General features: G+C 39.6%; 1 protein-coding gene across 2 annotated transcripts in view; it reads right to left on the reverse strand.

The window, feature by feature from the left end:
- The window catches only part of fbxo15 (F-box protein 15), a 28,907-nt gene extending 10,603 nt beyond the window's left edge, over positions 1 to 18,304 (reverse strand). Inside the window, exons 1-5 of one of the 2 annotated variants that reach the window (XM_052023304.1) lie at positions 17,814 to 18,304; positions 17,259 to 17,354; positions 14,365 to 14,469; positions 12,914 to 13,156; positions 7,225 to 7,431 (exon numbers count right to left, since the gene is read on the reverse strand). In XM_052023304.1, coding sequence (XP_051879264.1) covers positions 7,225 to 7,431; positions 12,914 to 13,156; positions 14,365 to 14,469; positions 17,259 to 17,354; positions 17,814 to 17,968 — 806 coding nt within the window. In that variant the 5' untranslated portion in view covers positions 17,969 to 18,304. The remainder of the gene's footprint in view (positions 1 to 7,224; positions 7,432 to 12,913; positions 13,157 to 14,364; positions 14,470 to 17,258; positions 17,355 to 17,813) is intronic. The other variant, XM_052023305.1, reaches the window with a different exon arrangement.
- Positions 18,305 to 20,267: the final 1,963 nt, after the last annotated feature.

The raw sequence follows: 20,267 nt of genomic DNA on the forward strand, positions 1-20,267 counted from the left end.
GCAGCCCATTCCACACTCCCACCACTCTGAGTGAAGAAGTTCCCCCTGATGTTCCCCCTAAACCTTCCCCCTTTCACCCTAAAGCCATGTCCTCTCGTACTTATCTCTCCTAATCTAGGTGGGAAGAGCTGACTCGTGTTAACTCTGTCTATGCCCCTCATAATTTTGTAAACCTCTATCAAATCTCCCCTCAGTCTTCTACGCTCCAAGGAATAAAGTCCTAATCTGTTCAATCTTTCCCTGTAACTCAACTCCTGAAGACCCAGCAACATTCTAGTAAATCTCCTCTGCACTCTTTCAATCTTACTGATATCCTTCCTATAGTCAGGTGACCAGAACTGCACACAATACTCCAAATTTGGCCTCACCAATGACTTATACAACCTCACCATAACATCCCAACTCCTATAGTCAATACTTTGATTTATGAATGCCAGGATGCCAAAAGCCTTTTTTTTTAAAAAAACCCTGTCTACCTGCGACGCCACTTTCAGGGAATTATGTATCTCAACTCCCAGATCCCTTTGTTCCTCTGCACTCCTCAGTGCCCTACCATTTACTGTGTATGTCCCACCTTGATTTGTCCTTCCAAAATGCAACACCTCACACTTGTCTGCATTAAATTCTGTGTCATTTTCTGGCCCATTCTTCCAGTTGGCTCAGATCCCTCTACAAGCTTTGAAAGCCTTCCTCGTTGTCCACTACGCCTCCAATCTTAGTGTCATCAGCAAACTTGCTGATCCAATTTACCACATTATCATCTAGATCATTGACATAGACAACAAACAACAATGGCCCCAGCACAGATCCCTGAGGCACACCACTAGTCACAGGCCTCCAGTCTGAGAAACAATCATCCACTACCACTCTGTCTTCTCCCACACAACCAATTTCAAATCCAGTTTACGACCTTTCCATGGATACCTAGTGACTGAACCTTACGAACTAACCTCCCATGTTGGACCTTGTCAAAGGCCTTACTAAAGTCCATGTAGACATCCACAGCCTTTCCTTCATCTACTTTCTTGGTAACCTCCTCAAAAAACTCTACAAGATTTGTTAAACACGATCTACCACACACAAAGACATACTAACTATCCTTAAACAGCCCTTGGCTGTCCAAATACTTGTATATCCAATCTCTCGGAACACCTTCCAATAATTTACCTACTACTGATGTCAGGCTCACCAGCCTGTAATTACCTGGTTTACTTTTAGAGCATTTTTTAGACAATGGAACATGAACTACCCTCCAGTCCTCTGGCACCACACCTGTGGCTAAGGACATTTTAAATATATCTGCCAGGGCCCCTGCAATTTCTACACTAGTCTCTCTCAAGGTCCAAGGAAATATCTTGTCAGGCCTGGGGGATTTATCTACTTTTATTCGCTGTAAAGCAGCAAGCACCTCCTCCTCTTTTATCTCTATATGTTCCAATGACACCACTGCTTGTTTCCCTTCCTTCCATATCCACTATGCCCGTTTCTTGAGTAAATACTGATGCAAAAAAACTGTTAAGATCTCCCCCACCTCCTGAGGCTGTACACATAGACGACCACTCTGATCTTCTAGGGGACCAATTTTGTCCCTTACTATCCTTTTACTCTTCATATACTTGTAGAAACCCTTTGGGTTTACCTTCACATTATCTGCCAAAGCAGCCTCATGTCTTCTTTTTGCCTTCCTGATTTCCTTTTTTAGTATTTTCTTACTTTTTCTATACGCTTCAAGTACCTCATTTGTTCCTAGTTGCCTATACCTGCTATACACCTCTCTTTTTCTTAACTAGAGCACCAATATCTCTTGAAAACCAAGGTTCCCTATGCTTGTTAACTTTGCCTTTAATCCTGGCAGGAACATGCAAACTCTGCGCTCTCAAAATTTCACCTTTGAAGGCCTTCCACTTACTGAGCACATCCTTGCCAAAAAACAACTTATCCCAATCCACTTTTCCTAGATCCTTTCTCATTCCTACAAAATTGGCCTTTCTCCAATTTAGAACCTCAACTCGAGGACCAGACCTATCCTTATCCATAATTAACTTGAAACTAATGACATTATGGTCACTGGACCCAAAATGCTCACCTACTCATACTTCTGTCACCTGACCTGTCTGGTTCCCTAATATGAGATCAAGTATTGCATTCTCTCTCATTGGTACCTCTAATATATTGATTTAGAAAACTTTCCTGAACACATTCAACAAATTCTAAGCCATCCAGCCCTTTCACAGTGTGGGAGTCCCAGTCAATATGTGGAAAGTTAAAATCCCCTACTATGACTACTTTCTGTTTCTTACATCGGTCTGCTATCTCACTACAGATTTGTTCCTCCAGTTCTATTGGGCGGTCTATAATACACCCCTATTAGTGTGGCCACACCTTTCCTGTTCCTCAGCTCCACCCATATGGCCTCTGTAGACGAGCCCTCTGGGCTGTCCTATCTCCGCACAGCTGTGATATTTTCCCTGACTAGTGATGCCACACCTCCCCCTTTCATCCCTTCCCCTCCATCATGTCTGAAACAACGGAACCCCAGAACATTAAGCTGCCAGTCCTGCCCCTCCTGCAACCAGGTCTCAGTAATAGCAATAATGTCGTAATCCCACGTGCCAATCCACGCCCTAAACTCATCTGCCTTACCTACAATATTTCTTGCATTGAAATAGGTGCACCTGAGAACATTTCTATCATGTACAAACCTTCGATTTCTGTCTATAGATGCAGTCCTCGCATGACCATTTTCCTCCTCCACCTATCTGCTTTAATGCTCCGGTTCCCCTCCCCCTGCAAATCTTGTTTAAACCCCCCCGGAGCAGCACTAGTAAACCTACCCACAAGTATGTTAGTCCCCCTCCAGTTCAGGTGCAAACCGTCCTGTCGGAACAGGTCCCACCTTCCCTGGAAGGAGGACCAATTGTATAGGAACGTGAAGCCCTCCCTCCTGCACCATCTCCTTAGCCACGTATTTAGCTGCATGATCCTCCTATTTCTAGCCTCACTAGCTCATGGCACGGGTAGCAATCCTGAGATTGAAACCCTTGGAGGTCCTGTCCTTCAACTTTGCACCTAATTCTTTGAACTCTCTTTGCAGGACCTCCTCCTCCTTCCTATCCACATCATTGGTCCCTACATGGACCACGACATCTGGCTGCTCACCCTCCCTCCCAAGAATATCGAGAACTCAATCCGAGATATCGCGTACCCTGGCACCAGGGAGGCAACAGACCATCCGGGATTCTCGATCTCTCCCACAGAACCTCCTATCTGTCCCCCTAACTAGCGAATCCCCTATCACTGCTGCTCTCCTCTTTTCCCTCCTTCCTCTGAGCTGAGGGTACCACCTCGGTGCCAGAGACGTGACCACTACAACTTGTCCTTGGTAGGTCGTCCCCACCAGCAGTATCCAAAACGGTACACTTATTGTTGATGGGAACGGCCACAGGGGTGCTCTGCTCTTTCTGTCTATACCCCTTCCCTTTCCTAACGGTCACCCAGCTACCTGCCTCCTGACCTTTAGGGGTGACTATCTCCCTGAAACTCCTGTCTATGTCTACCTCTGCCTCACGACTGATCCTAAGTTCATCCAGCTCCAGCTCCCTAACTCGGTTTGTCAGGAGCTGCAGCTGGATGCATCTTTTACAGGTGTGGTCATCAGGGACAAGGGTGCTGTCCCTGACTTCCCACATACTACAAACGGAGCACACGACTGCCCAAACTCCTGCCATCACTACCTACTTCTAAGTTATTTAAAATAAAGGAACTTACCCAGCCTTACCTCTCTGGGTGTAAGCTCTTCTTCAGCTTCTGCTTGCCGAAGCCTCTCAAGCCAAAGCCTCAAGCTCCACTCCTACCCTGAGCCACTCACACACTGGCCGCTCCTCTTCAGTTACCCTTCCTTATATTTGTCCCTGTCAATTATCCCAAGTACTGACTCCCTCTAATTAACCAACCAACACTGTTTTAAATAATCAGCCCCTACCTGCTAGGGGCACACTACTCCAACTGTTCCGGGCCGATCCTGTAAGGGAAAAGCCCACGTAAAATCTGTTTAAATGGTCAGCCCTACCTGCTATAGACACGCTGCTCCAACTGTCCCGGGCCGATCTAATCTACACATCTTTCAACTACTCTATCTGATGATTATATGCAATGCTGCTTTTGTGTAATCAACATTACAAGGATCCATTCCAATAGGATACACATCCCATCACTCCCAATAATCAGTTTAGAAATTGTTCTCTCAACCACTGGGTTGCCAAACTGGAGGCATTTGTTACCAGAACCTGCTGCTGCTCAGAACAGTCCAGCAAACAGCTTGCAATCCTTTCCCTAGTCAGTGGTAAACAGCAAAGTTCTGGACTTTACCGACAACAAGAAAACTACTTGCTTCATTCAAAAAGCTGTAAAAAATTTTAGTAGGCCCAGCAGAATTTCACCTCCATATAGAACAGTCTGCTTTCAGCCTGCATGATCTTTTCTCACAACAGTCTGGAGTCTAACTTGGAGGGCTTTGCCATCTCCTGCTACAGCCAGCTTTACAATGGGGAGTGACAGATCAAGCAAGAATTTGAAATTTTTAAGTTTTTATTTTTAAAAGTTCTAACATTTTAAAAGTTTAAACAGCTGCCATCAAACCAGGCTCAAAGTCATATTCTCTTTGGACTTAATGACCATTTTGGACAGACTGATGAAGAAATGTGCAGGGACCTTCAAGGTACCGTTCACTTTATACAGCCTGTTCTCAAGCTGATGAGTGAAAATAATCTTTCAACTAAGTTGGAGGCACTGGCACAGGACAAACAAAATTACTGCCTCTCTCTCTCACACACACACAATGCTGGTACATCAGTATTTTTACCAACACTTCAATTAGTATCAACCATGATGCCAGAGAACAAGTGAACCAGCAGCTCTAGCATGTGCTAAACGTCTGCAATTTGCAACCAGGCCCTTACGTGTTGACCAGTCTCAACCACCTCAAGGGTCTTACAGGGGCAACATAAGGTTCTCCATAAACCCTACTGAAGCAATCGAGAAAATAACCAAAAAGAAGCGATAGAGTTGGTAATCCTTCAAGAAAAGCACTATAAGTTGATCACCTGGATGAAAAAGTAATTTGGTACAATAATGTATCTATAACCAAAATCAACATTTTTATTAAATTAGCAACCTTGTTAGGTTTCTTTCCCCGCCCCCCCACCCCCCACAGACAAGCACACAGGTGAAAGATGACTTGCTCCCATTCCAATTTTGTGTTCCAAGGAAGCTGAAAAATCATGTGCAGAATCCACAGACAGAGATATGGGTGGGGCAGGCAGGTGGACAGCTTGGGACATTGCGTGCTGGGAATGTTGGCCTGACAAAGGCTATACACATTGGTTTTCATATTCTACCACTAATTTGGAAAATTCAGAAGAGACAGAATTGGAAGCACTTTTCCAGTGCTTTCAGATGCCTACTATTTTGGTTATTCATGTAATTCTACTTCCTTGCCTGCACTGGCACAGGAGACAACTGAAGATTTATAACACTCTTTAGTTCAGAGGAGAATGGATATGAAAAACTGTTACTAGTAAGAAGCATTTTCCTAGCTTTACAAGGAACTGTACAGTCAGACTTGTCATATTAAACTAGGAAGCAATAGGGATGATAAAGAATCACATAAACATAGAAATTTGGAAACCACTGGTACATACACAGAACTCCTAAATAATTTACTACACTGAAGCACTCCGCCTTCACGATTTTACCCGAGTCTAAAAGGTGAGTCATAAATGCAAGCTCACATTGTAATTTGGATACAATATTATGGTTGTGCTAATGGCTTATAAGTTCAAAGGCCTTGAATAATAGAAACAAGTTTAAATCCCAACAAAGCAGCTCAGAATTTAAATACAGGTAAATTAAATAGATCTGGGATGAAAATCTAATACCAAATTGGAAATCACAAAGCTACCAGATTGTTGTAAAAAAAAATCTAGCTCAAAGCTCTTTTTATTAAGGAAATTTACATGTCATCTTTACATTATCTGATCTTTATAGGATGCCAGACTCCTTGAAATGCCTAGCAGTTATGGAGCAATTGGGACAGGCAATAAATGACTGACTTGCCAACAACAATTTTAAGGGAACGCACAATTTGGCTCAGAAGGACTGCCAGATATTCATATTTCATAACAGGGAAGCAAGGATTGTTAATGACTCACAAAAAAAGCAAATAATTTCAGCAGCAACCACTGGGGGCTTGGAATTGTTTTCACTTTGTCTAGTTCAAAGGAGGAATTGAGAAAATGGTGAGATGGCAAAATGCAGAACACCACATCCATCAAGGCACACTGCAACAAGTGTTGAAACATTTATTTTTAATTCAAAACACAAAAAACAAATCTCTTAGAGAATACCAGCTACAGCTAAGTAAGTAGGAACAATACAGCAGAGCTAGAATCAGGAACAAATATTTCAGGGAACATTTTGCCTCTGATCTACACCTACTGCTACCCGAGGCAGAGACAGGTTAATTGGGATCTATGCCCAGGGGAATCCAGCCAAACAACAACCCAATTAATACTCACCACAACACCAAATATCATTTTAATTTATACATGGTATATAATGAAATGTTTTAATCACATACTTTAGATAGTACCTTTAATGCATTAAAATTACCAACACCGTTCACAATGGAGATATTAAAGAGAATTTTAGACCAAACCACAAAAGGAGCAAAGAGGAAAGAAACTTAGTGAAATTGTGAAGTTAGAGAAGAACTCCAGGTCTTGTTGCCTTGGCAATTAAAATCACAGTTGCCAATATAGTGCAAAAACATTCTGATGTTAGTGGATGAGGTAATCTGTGGTTTGGTATAAGGAGACGGAGAGCAGACTGGAGAGGACTTCCATGTGTTCTTGCTGTGAAGGGCCACCAGATCTCTTATTAAAAGGAAATTGCAGACATCACATAGATGAAGTTTACTTTGCTGCAGCTACCTTTGGAGGGAATGCTAGAGAAGCCACACTCTAAGTGCAATCTATTTAGAACAAAAATGCAATATTTCCTCAGCTTAGTGTTTATTTAGACCCACGTGAAAACAGGGCATAGATCAAAGAAAAAACAGCATTGTATCTTGTTCACCATCTATTCACTAATAACATTAAAATGCAGATAAACATCATAAGCAATTAATTTGGTTATACAGCATAGTTTATTCTCTCCTAAACTTACCCATGCTTTGTGGGGGTTTTACTTGGGGGAAATAATGGTGTGACTCCATACACACAGAGTGCCTTGAGGCTAGACCGAGGAGGCCATACTGCATCGTTCCAACACAAAGTAGCAGATGTGTCACTGAAGCAGGCCTTACTCTGTTCCTGGACATGTTCTTTCCCCGTTCTTTCACGAAGAACAATCATCCAGGTAATTCCAAGAGCTCTGCAGAAACAGTATTTTAGCGAATTGATTGTACCATCGCTATGGACAACTTCAATATTAACTGCACCCAACTCAAACCTATTTCAGAGCCCTAGTACAGAATTCTACATTAATTTCTAGAAACTATTATCAGTTACCAACACCAATTCTTTATCTACTTTAAATTTTGGTGAATTAGTTATAACAGCAAATGACTGCTTTGGTGAACTAACTTCTCAAAAGAATGTCAAGTATCTTGGAAATCATCACAATCACCAAATAAATTGTAGTACTAAAGTGAGTAATAATATGAAATTAATACTTATATTGAGAAAATGATAAAGCACAGCATGGATTTTGAGGGAGTGAATGGAAGTGAAAACATGAAATACTGCCATTGAAATTAAAATCGTACAATACTGTTTTATCAACCTTATGCAACTGGAGATCACTTTTCTAGAATGAAATGCAGTAATGCTCATTTCCAGGGTGTTTCATGACACTGGAAATTTGATCAGACATTTCCTAGCATAACCCACCATGCCTGCTTGTAGAGATTTCTGTCTCTGTTTCCATGGGAATTACATGTAAACTCTTGTAGCATTGTGGGAAAACATAGACTTAGCTGTCCTGGGAGCAATCATTGAGTACCCTTGGCATAATCAAGTTTTATTATTGCAACCCTCTATCTTCCATCCTTGTCTCATTAAACACACTACATCACCTTTACCCCCACTTTACACCTGTTGCTCCCAACCTTCCAATCCTCAGAATCCTCAAGGCCCTTCTGATCCTTATGACCAAGGGAAACATCTCAGTATCTATTGGCTACAATGAAATTACCTCCCACTTTGTTAAACTCAAGAAGTTATATAGATCCAGTTTGCTGAACCTCACACAATAAAAAACCTGCTAATGCAGGTTCACCAGATTGATTCCTCCGCTGCACTCCCTCAATCATACGTATCCTTCCAACAGGTAGGGAGATCTGACCCGTATGTGACATTCCATATGTAGTCTAACCAAGGCCCTATGTAATTGGAGCAAGATATATACTTTTATACTTATATCCCCTTGTTATAAGGCCAACACACTGTTTACTTTCCTAACTGCTCATTGCACTTTCATGTTAACTTTCAGCAGTCCACGTACACTCAGGTCCCTCTGAACACCAACATCTTTGAAATACTCATCATTTAAAAAAATACTCTACCTTTCAACTTTTTCTACTAAAGCGGATGACCTCACATGATCACACAGAGTCATTACAGCCCAATCGTCACCATCCACCATCTTTCATCCAGAAGAAACATTTGGATCATACCAAAATATGTTCACAGTTCTCAGCAATCTCTCTGGTAAACAAGCTGTTCCAGTATTTCAGCTCTCTTTGACAACCTGCAAAACTTATGCAGTAAAGCTTTTATAGCTTCTTTCCTCTCCCCTCCCACCAAGACCAATACCGCAATGGACACAGAAATTCCACCCAGTCATGGCTAGTTTATTTTGTTATATAAAAAGATCAAGTCAATAGAGATTTCTGATATGGAATTAGAGAACTTGCTTCATCTAAGTGAGGGCAAGACTGCAGACGATATGTTAATATGAGTTAGAAATGATATATGCACAGACTGCTTGGATACATACTAGATTTAAACTTCTTCATAAGAGGGAATCAAAATCAAATCCCATAAAAACAAACTAATACTTTTACTACCAGGAAGGGAAACTAAAGTCAATAAGCTGCTGCAATTATTGATAAAAATATCTATTAAATGTTTCCACTTTTGACACCATAATTAAATGGCTCAACTTGATGCATCCTATTCTGCGGGCCAGAAGTAAAGAGATTCCCTGATGCTAAATATGAAAGAAAAACAAAAGGCAAAATAAGAAGAGAGCTGAAAATCTAAAAGATAGATGGGAAATGGTAGAAATAGCTTGCAGATTTCAAATGTTTATTAGTAAAACTATATCTAAAATTTTCTGCTTCTATCCTTAATTAGACTATTTTTTCTCGATCCATCAGGCTTTTGTGAGAAGTATGTTTACTGGAGAAGTTAAACACACTGTTCTCATGAGCAAACAAACAACCTGACTCTGACACTCTACAATGGGTTGTTGGTGTAACCACAAGCATTGGGCATCAACAACAGATAGCACTGAGCCCTCTTGGAAATTCTCATTTTATTTAAGACTTGATAGCTCAAGGCAGTCGAAGATTTCAGATTATGAAATGGGTCATAATATTATCCATTAACCTGTGGATTTATTTTTCAGGTCAGTTATCACACATTATCAAATGTGAAAAATTGCAGATGCTAAGAGTCCGAAATAAAAATAAAAGTGCTGAGGATGCTCAGGAGGTCAGGCAATATCTGATGACACATCATTGACTTGAATGAAAAGTTAATAGTTTCTCCCTCCACTGATGCTGTCTGATCAGTAATGTAGCATAAATGATCTGCTGGAACAAACAAATGTCAAAAGGAATAGAAATTCTAAACCAAGATATGTTGGCAGTCCACAGTAAAGAAATACAGTCAGGAACAAAAATAGATTACTACCACCAAATTCATTTATGCATCTGTTTCCCAAAGATTCCTGATATATTTAAATGCTAATTTTTGCTGCATTTACCTATTCAGTATTATTCTTTATACAATCTACTATATGCAAAAGATCAAATTTAGCAATCAGCTATCATTTGTTGGGCGAAGCTATGAGAAATCTGCAACTTGCCTGTTCATATCTTAATATGTTTCCTCCAAAGTTTCTGGATGAGATACTTAAGAGCAGCATACAGGAGAAGCCAAAAACTGCCAAAGAACTCAAGTCCAGAGTGTGGAAATCCTACCAAAAATTAATGGCAGGATCTCAACATTTTTTTCTTTCAGTTTGGTATTCATCCAGGAGTGTCCCATAGTGGCCAGGAAGCCTTGGAGATCTTTTTTGGCAATTGAGTGTGGGAAAGGGAATTAACATTTGTAGAAGATACATGGAAATGAACAGAAGAAAGAGGAATAAGGATAGTGATAAAAAGGGTACAGTTAAAGAGTTCTGAGAGGAGGTCCTGATCCTCCAAGATGCCCACAACTGAGAATTTACCCTGCCAAGCTGACTGCTCCTACTTAGCTTATGCCACTGGTTTTCATGCTGTCTTGGAAGACCAGGCAACAACAGATTTTAAATCAGGCTCCCAGCTATGCATTAGGAGCTGATTCAATACTACAATACTATGCCTCCCAGATCTACAGGACTTAGACCCTCCATATCTGCCACCATCCATTGCCACCTGCACTCTTTAATTGTATTCTCCTATTCAGCCTGCAACATTAACTCTATTTTTCTTTCCTCAAGTGCTACCAGACCTGTTGAGTGCTTTCAACATTTCCAGTATTTCAGATTTCCACCATCTCAAGATTTCTGATTTTCATAATATCCCAAGGTTGATATTCTTCCTGCTATTATCACAGTGTGACAACAATATTCTAATAGCATTATCCAACAGCACACTCTATTACATCAGCTCATAAAAAACTCATTTATAATATTCCCTAATTTATCAATGGGTCATAAAGTAAGAATACATATTTTCATTGAAACTTGCATAACTTCAAAATGTCCAAAAGGGCTTTACAGGAAATTAAGTACTTATGGTCTGGTCACCACTTTAATGTGGGACACAATGTGGGAGCCTATGTGTTCACAATGAGTCTATGTGTACCACAAATAATGTGATAACGATCAGATAATCTGCTTATTTATGATGCTAGTTAAGGATAAATATTGATTGAATACTACGAAAACTCCTCTGATACTTTGCTTTGTAAAATAAAAATTATTAATATTAAGACTCCAAAAGCAAAATGCTGCAGATGCTGAAAATCTAAAATTAAAATAGATGGTGCTGGAAATCCTCACCAGGTCAGCCATTATGTGTGACGAGTGGAGAGTTAACACTTCAATAACCTTTCAGATGATGAAAAACAGTATCAAGTGAATGAGTATTCCATCCAATGCAGATACAAATTGGAAAAATAGAGGGAAAAAATCCAGATTTTCCATGCAATCGCAGGAGATGCAAATTTGCCCCTTTACTTCCTCCTTTCCCTGTTGTCCAAGGACCAAAGTTCTCCTTCCAAGTGAAGCATTTACATGCATTTCTTCCAACTAGTGTACAATTTTCAGTACTCACAATTTAATCTCCTCTACACTGGATAAAACCATGTGCAAACTGGGTAAAAATTTTGCAGAATCGTGACGTTGACCCTGCTCTTTCTGTTGCCTGTTATGTTAATTGTCCATCCTCCATGGCCCCCTACACAGTTTGAGCAAGCTCCACATAAACCCAAGGAACAGACCTCATCTTCTTACTCAACCTTCAGGACTAAACATTGAATTCACCAATACAGATAATTCCCCATTTAGTTCTTGTATCTTACATTTCCAGCACTACTTGTGTTTCTCTCTCTGCTCACGTTCTTTCCAGATTCTCCATATATCCTCCTACTGCTCCCTTTCAGCTAGCATCACGACTATTCTCCAACACAGACCCTCCCTTTTGTTCTCTCTACTCCCTCCCTTTCTTTCCAATCTAGAACTTCTTTCATTTCCAACTCTTCTGTTTCTGTGTAGAGATGTTGCCTGACTTTCTGACCATTTCCAATATTTTCAGTTGTGTTTTGCAAAGTACAGCCAGGTGTACTGAGATAAATTCTCTTGCTGGTGTTTTTGCTACATTAATTTCAAACTCATGTAGAAAGCAAAATGGCAGGGAAAAAACAAGCTACACTAACATTGTGCCTGAAATGACATTCACTGTAACCCACCAATTCTACCAATAGCAAATTCAGTCCAATAATAGCTTCACAATATATCTTATTTTGGCACACCAATGAAAAATGGACTAGTAGATCTGCTGAATCACAACTCCAGGGAAGCAAGTTCGATTATGACCTCTTCTACTGTAAATGTGCAATTTGCACATGCTCCAAGACTGTGAGATTCCCCTGGGTATATGGGTTTTGTCCCACATCCCAAAAAAAAAGGATTGGTAGGTTAATTGGCCACTGTACATTGTCGCTAGTATAGATGGTTGGTAGAATTGATGAGAATGGTTGGTAGAATTGATGAGAATGGAGGAGAAGAATGGACTTCAAGGAAAATTACCAAGAAAATGGGAATCCGGTGAGCCGGCATAGAAAGGGGCCATTTGACCCATCAACTCTATGTGGTAAGGAAATATGGAGTTACACTAGTGAAATATACCTCAAATTTTCTTCTATAAAGCCAGCTAGATATCTCTCTAAATGGAGACAAGAAGAAATACTTTCTACAATTACCTTTTAATCTGCGATTACTATTTTTGAAATAAAAAGCATCAGAATCCACATTTCTAGCATGAGTAAATGTTCTTCAATTCTTTGTAATACAACTACCTCAATGTATTTACTTCTGCTTGTCCCATCAAATAAAATAGTTATTGAATATTCTTTCTTACTTTACTGCTTCTCTGAATTTTGATGGCAATCCTGTGTAATGGTTAATGGATTTCAACAACAGCCCCACTCCTCTTGTGCCAGAACCTGCATATTTGCGTATATATTCTTTCTTCCAAAATCCTGGAGGACTGTCCTGTATAGAAATTCTACTCAGCTTCTCTGTGGCTGTATCTACAGCCTTGGGTTTCCAAGCCTTGCTTTTGGAAACAAAACAGCTGCGGTAGATTCTGTGCCAAATTAAACTGGAAAAAAATGCAGCAAAATATTTTAGAATTTTAAAGGCAGATTGTTCTACGTTGGATTCATAAATGAAAACTTAATTTCAACATATTTTTGAAATCTGTATGGAAAATTGTTTAACAACTGTTAAACTATTAGTACTGAAGTTAATTATTACACAAAATTGATTACAAAACCAGTAGTTTTAAAATGTAGAAGAGGCTACTCTTAGAATTAAATGGTAGAATAACTACATTTGAAATATTTTGCAGAACTTCCCCTTGGTTATTCTGAAAGAGATAATAGTCTATTTATTTCAAATAGCAGAGACCACTTCAGTTCAAACTATTAAGCTTCATGACTGCCAATTTGTGTCATGTCAGAGACAATGTGACTATATCAATGGGTACTCATCTGCCAAAACATGAAAAATTTCCATGTGATAGTGAGAAAATGAACATGGGAAAGAGTAAGTTCAGCTAATATAACTGTCAAGAAATTATAAAAAAACATATTGGGCTTCAATATGACAGGCAATTTCTTTTACACATTAATGTTCAGTAATAGTTTTTGAAATGTTAAGCTTGGTCAGTTGTTTAACACATCATGCTACGAGGCTCAACCTTCAAACATCAGTGCCCTTTCAGAATTCATTTATATCAACAGGATGCATTTCTGTCTTTTTCATAAAAAAGGTAAAGACCTCCCCAAATTTGAAATATCAGATGTTTGAAATTGTTTGAAAAATCAGGCATTATTTAGAAAATTGGAGCATTCAGCCCTTGTAGTTTCTATAAATACTGCAACCTGCTGAGACACTTACCCAACATACCAATGTGGCTTTCCTTACCCTCATTTTAGTCTCCTTCCCTCACTCATTCCTGCCTCATCTACTGTTCACTTTTGTTACCCTTTCTCCAGATCCTGTTGTCCCACCACCCTCCATCAGCAACAAGAAGAGCAATTATTCCTGACTAGATGTTTGCAACACCATAAGAGATCAAAATGCAAGAATTACTGCTAATAACTATGTTAAACAAAAATAAACAGTAATTCAAATCAGGAGTAAGGCATTTTTGGCAAATCACAGAAATGCAGTATTCTATAGTCTAGTTATAATGTCATTTGCCATTTTGGATTGCATAACAGAAGATAGACTCATAAGAGATTGCTCCAATCAGGTTAAACAATACCCCACAAACTTTAATCAACAGCAAATATGCCCACTTACTTGTCATTTGACACATGGTAGAAAGATTTGTTGACACAGCCTGCACACAACAAGGAAGAAACATCTAGGTATGTAAAGATCTGCAGTAGAACTTCCCATGGTAAGCTAGAAATAATTTTCAGACTGTTATGTTGTAGTTTGAAAAGCAATATTTAATAACATCACATCTGGTCCATTTACCAGACCTGTCAACATAAACAGTCAAAAAAAAAGCTTTAAAAGTTTAAAAATATGTTCAACAATTTCAAAATGTGTACTCAGGCACATACAAAAATGTCACAAAATGGATATTCATGCAAGTTTTTTCTAAAATAAAATATTCACAATAATTCACATCTGAAATATACTTCAAACTCTTTCAAAGCCTAAATAGACAAAGTTCCTGCAAGATTTGCCTCATTTAATCCTACTAATTAAGTAAGCAAAATAAATAAGTAAATTAAATAGAGGCTTTTATTAAACTCAAAATCATAACCGATTAAAGAACATGCATTTACACAAGCAGACTGATTAACAGAAATTCATACAATAAATTAATTGAAGAGTGAACTCACATTTATAGAGTGTTTTTCATAACCTAAGGGAATCACAAAGGGATTATCCAGTTAAGATAATTTTGGAGTCTCGCTCTGTTAAATCAGTAAAACTGTAGCTAAATTGAACACATCAAAGATGTTATGAATATTGACTTATCCATCCACTTAAGATGATCTGTTGCTTTTTTTTTTAAATTGAATAATAACAATGGCTAGGGTACAATTAAGTTATGTGTTTAATAAGCTAAGAGTTAAGTTAATTGTCAGCAATCTACCCTTCAAATCAGGTTTGATTGTGAGTTTAAATTCCACCACGATTTGAGCATGTAATATGACTTCAAAACAACATAATGCAAGATTGTTGAAAGTGCTTCATTTCAGATGAGAATTTTTCTATTCAGCTCAAAATAAAGAATCTCATGGCAACAAATTAAAGTGGGTCTACAATTAACTTCACTTAAATAGAGAGAATGTAGTATTTGATTGCTGAATAGCATTTACTGTAAACATTATGCCTTAATGATTTATGAAGATCAGGGAACCCCTAATCACATAAATTTTCACTTCAAACTGGTTCTTTCAGTTGGTTGTGCAGAGAAGCTATTTGTCAAGCTCAGTAAACCAAACCATGTAAATAACTACATCCAAATAGCAAAATTTCCTTCCTTTCCTTAATCGCTTAACTTCCTTTAGTTTCTCCACTGCTGTGCAAAAAGAAACAACTCATTAAGCTCTCCAGTTAAGCACTTATACATTTCACTAATTTACTAACCACCAAATATAGAAATTATTTTTGAATAAAATCCTCTTTCTTTTAAACTTGAATGACGACACAATAGTTAAGCTGAGGCACAAACAATCCCCACAAACAGTTAGAAATCTCAGCTGCAACAATGGACAGGTTGTTATAAAGCAGCATAATATAGAATACAGAACGAACAAGTGGATGTTAAAAAAAAATCAGACAGGGGAGGTTTTCCCATTGTGTTCTAGGCATTATTTATAATCTTAATTAAACTCCAAACAATATTAATGTCATTATCACATTACTGTTTTGTGTGCATTGTGTAAATAGGCTGCAATATTTCCTACACAGTGACTACATTTCAAAAAGTGTTTTTATTGTAAAGTGCTAGTGCAATTTAAATTGTGGAAGGTACCATATAAAAGCAAGATTTTTTTATTCTTTATGTGGTGTCCAAATCTTTACTCATTAGGCCTTTCCTGGTTTCACAAACTCTGCTAAACCAATGGCAAAAATATAATTTGGTGCAAAAGTTTAGGTGGACTTCTTATATTCTGGATTATTTTTAAGAATCAGAGAGAAAATAAGTTTTCTTTTCTAATATCTTTAGGTAATCTCCTTCCTGAAAGGGTTGAACAAATTCTGGCAAGATCACGTCAGTGTATAAATGCTACTTAGCTTGTCCTTCACTCTATACTTGCAATTAATATACATCTGTGAAGTATAAGGCCAAGGACTGTATAAAAACAATTTATTGGACCCAACTCAAACCGATCCAATCAACATGCAACTATTTATCCTTGGGCAACATATCATTTGTATTCTGTAGATGAGAGAGAAGAAAATACATGGCATTATTGTATAAATGGATCTCAATTTTGAGTAAATCCATTTTCCCTAAAGGTGGGTAGGCCATCTAAAAAATACAAAAGTGACCCATTGGATTTGCACTACAACGTACCTATTATTAAACATTAATAGCAATAGTTACCCTGGAATGCCTGTCTTAAATTCAGAATTATGCATTTTCCACCTTATTTAAAAGTCCTTTTACTATAACTGTACAATCTAAAGTATCCTTAATCTTAAGGATTATAGAGACATTTACTCATTTCAATCAATAGAAATTTTATTATCCAAGTCTGATTAGAGATCTGGAAACAAATATTTTGAGTAAATATTGTTAAATGGATGAGTGCAGTTATGTGTATTGAATGCCTCTAGCCAGCCACATTAAAACTCAAAATGTAAACAAGATACTCCAGATTTCTAACTATAAAGACAAATCTGGTAAACAGTCTGCTTTATTCTAAATAATGGTTTATTCTAATATTTAAAATTCCAAAAAATTACTTTCAAAATACGCTTCAAATAAAACTTATTAAACACCATATATATAATTAATTCGGTATAGTTGATGCTCATATTTTTTTTCAACTCTCAACGAAATGGAGCAAAATAAATAAATGATGTGTGGCACAGTTTCCATTCAACACTCCCCTAAACAGAAATTCAGATTAAGTGGGCAACGTTGATGAAAGCTCTAGTGCATAATAAAAATAAGTTTCTAGGGATATGTACATTAAATAACTAATCTCCGTCCTTTTACCAACCTCTCAATGGTGGTCAGACTTGAAGATCTCAGTTTACCACTTTTTGCTCCATGGCAGGACCTTGAAGACAGACTGGGGGCCCATTTATGTCCAAAACTGAAACATTATAACATTAATTAACTGTACAAAACGTAACGAAGGACTAGTTTCCTTAAAAATAAAAACTTTCAGGTAGTTTAAGTTTGCAACACTTCCAGTGATTGCATCCAATTCACCCTACTTTATGCAATAGTTATAAATTTTCTAATGTCACCGCAGTAATGCAAAAAAACTGGAAAATTATGTCTAGCCTCAATTGGTCAATGCTTTAAAAGCGGAGGTGGCAGCATATTGGTCGGCTGCAGATGAGGGGAAAGCACCGCGAAAGCTGAACAAGCACATCAACAGAAAATACTGGAAATGCACAGCAGCCTCTGGGATGGGGATGGGATTGGGGTTGGAACGCAGGGGGGGGGGGGGGGGGCGGGGTTATGATGAGGACTTTAATGAACGTCCCGCCGCGGTGTCGGCAGCAGCAGTGTGCGATACAGTGCAGGGGCAGTGAAGACTCTTCACCTGGAGCAGGCAAGCCCGACCTCCGGCCGCCGGGTCCATAGTGCTGCGCAGCCCCCATGCCGGGCAGTAACCCGGGCAGAGGCGACGGGGCCCAGGAGCCGTGGCCTTCCGCAACCCTGCGCCACCTCCGCCCAGCCGCCGCCGCCGGTTGCCATGGAAACCGGCTGGGACGCCCAACGCACCAGCACAACCCCGAGGAGTGGGTGGCAAAGGGCGGGTGGCGTGGACGGTCGACTGAAATCGGACGCTGCCCGAAGGTGGAAGTAAACCGGTGAGGGGGAGCCGAGCCGCCGGCCGCTCTCCGCGGGGAGGAGGACCCACCAACCGGCGCCGGGCCCGCTTGAAGGCGGGGCTAGATCTGACGGACGTTTCAGCACGCCAATGACAATCCAACGTCAAATGTAATCCAATCGGAATCAAGGAACGGTCGCAACCGGCCTTTATGGCGTCACATGATAGACAGTTGTGTATTCCTCATTGACAGAGCGCTACAATGATTTGGTCGCCCGTTATCACAGATGCTGCCTGACCCGTTGAGTCCCTCCAGCATTTTATTTGTTGCTCTATATTTCTCATTAAGAGAAGTCTACAATGATTTCGAAGCAGACACTCTTTTTCATTCACTGTGTTGAGTAACTTTGCTCCTGGTTTTCCAGTGGTATAACCTCGAACAGCTGCAAAGTTTGTGCCAGGGTAGGCTCATATGTCAAGTGAATTCAAAAGGCGACATCCTTCAGTCGTGAGATTTTGTTTTAAGTGTTTGAAGATCAAAATCAGGACAAGACATAAAGCTCATGTTGCACTCAACAGCAGAAATACACGTAGCTCAGTCTGAGACTTGGCTGGCCGACAGCATGCATCTTAAAGCTCAGGAGACACATAAATCAACATCATCTCCATAAAATCTTACTAATCTACCGGCAGAATGAGTGAACCAACACCAGCATCTGCTTGCAGGCCAACATCCACAGCACTGAGACTCTAACTGCACTCATTTTGCAAACGATCTCATTTGCACACCTTCCAGCAAACTCCCAAAACATCCAAAGCTAAACTCTGCCAAGGCAAAAGATTCAATAACGCTCTTAAAACTTCCTTTAAAAAGTATGGTAGCAGTCTTTAGGTCCCATATTGGCCTCATCGGTCACCTCAGATCCCATAGAAATGCAGTGGAAGCAAGCCATCCTTGATCCTGAGACAAAAATAACAAGCTGCTAGAGCAGATCAGGCAACATCCATGGAGGGAAATGGACAGCCGACATTTTGGGTCAGGACTCTTCATCTGGACGGTATCATCATCAGTCCAGGTGGAGGGGGCTTGACTACAAACTTCAACTGTCCATTTCCTTCCAAAGATCTGACCTGCTGAGCTCCTCCAGCAGCTCGTTTTTTGCTCTAGATTCCAGCATCTGCGGTCTCCTGTGTCTCCTTAATCTTACGAAGAAGAGTTCTGTCTGTCCTCATTGATCTCTCTCTTTACACCTCTCCAGACAGATTAGCTGCCATTAACAAGTGTTCATCAGCCTCTCCCAGCTGACACCAGACTGTGTCACCCATTTGCTCTTGGGTCTCCACCCCTTTACAGTTGTTACTACTGCTTTCTTCATTTCAGCCTTGCTCTGCAACTTAAAACATGTATGTTTTCTGCCTTCCTTGGTTCTGATTAAAGTTCTTCAACTTGAAACATTAATTCTGATTCTATCTTTACATATGGTGTGTGACCTCCTGAGAATCTCCAGCATGCTATGTTTATATTTCAAATTTGCAACATGTCCAGCTTTATGGCTTATTAATTTTTTTCTCTACTATTGTAGGCAAAGTATCACATGGAATAGCTTTATATCCTATGTGTTATGTTTGTTCTTCATCAAGAGACAAACTTGGCGTGGGTTTTACATCTGAACATTTATTAAAAACAAAACAACAACAGACTGCAACAGACAGGCTGGCTTGTTTTCCTGCTCTTTCACAGCCACTTCCTGTTCCCCCATGTGACCCCTTGCATTGCCTACTGGGAACTGTAGTTCTTTATTATAACTACATAACAACACATAATAACACATCTTCCCCCTTTAAAGAAAAACAAACTCAATACTTTGTCCTTATAAACCTGCCAAGAACCCTTGTCGACTCAGCAGCTTTCAATCAGTTTCTGAGGTGGTTTTATGGTCCTTTTTGGTCTGGTACTTGTTTTCGCAGGTGTGTTGCTTTCATTTGCTGCATTGGTGTTTCCCTTGGAACTCTGGTCCACATGTTCATTTTCTCCATATGCTGGCCCCTTTGGTGTACTGACAGGGGACAGGTCACAGCCATGGGTTGGAGCTTATGTGTTATGTTTGTTCTTCATCAAGAGACTTCACCAAGTTTGTCTCTTGATGAAGAACAAACATAACACATAGGATGTAAAGCTATTCCATGTGATACTTTGCCTACAATAGTAGAGAAAAAAATTAA

Source organism: Pristis pectinata, chromosome 9 (assembly GCF_009764475.1).
Source record: "Pristis pectinata isolate sPriPec2 chromosome 9, sPriPec2.1.pri, whole genome shotgun sequence".
Taxonomy (NCBI): domain Eukaryota; kingdom Metazoa; phylum Chordata; class Chondrichthyes; order Rhinopristiformes; family Pristidae; genus Pristis; species Pristis pectinata.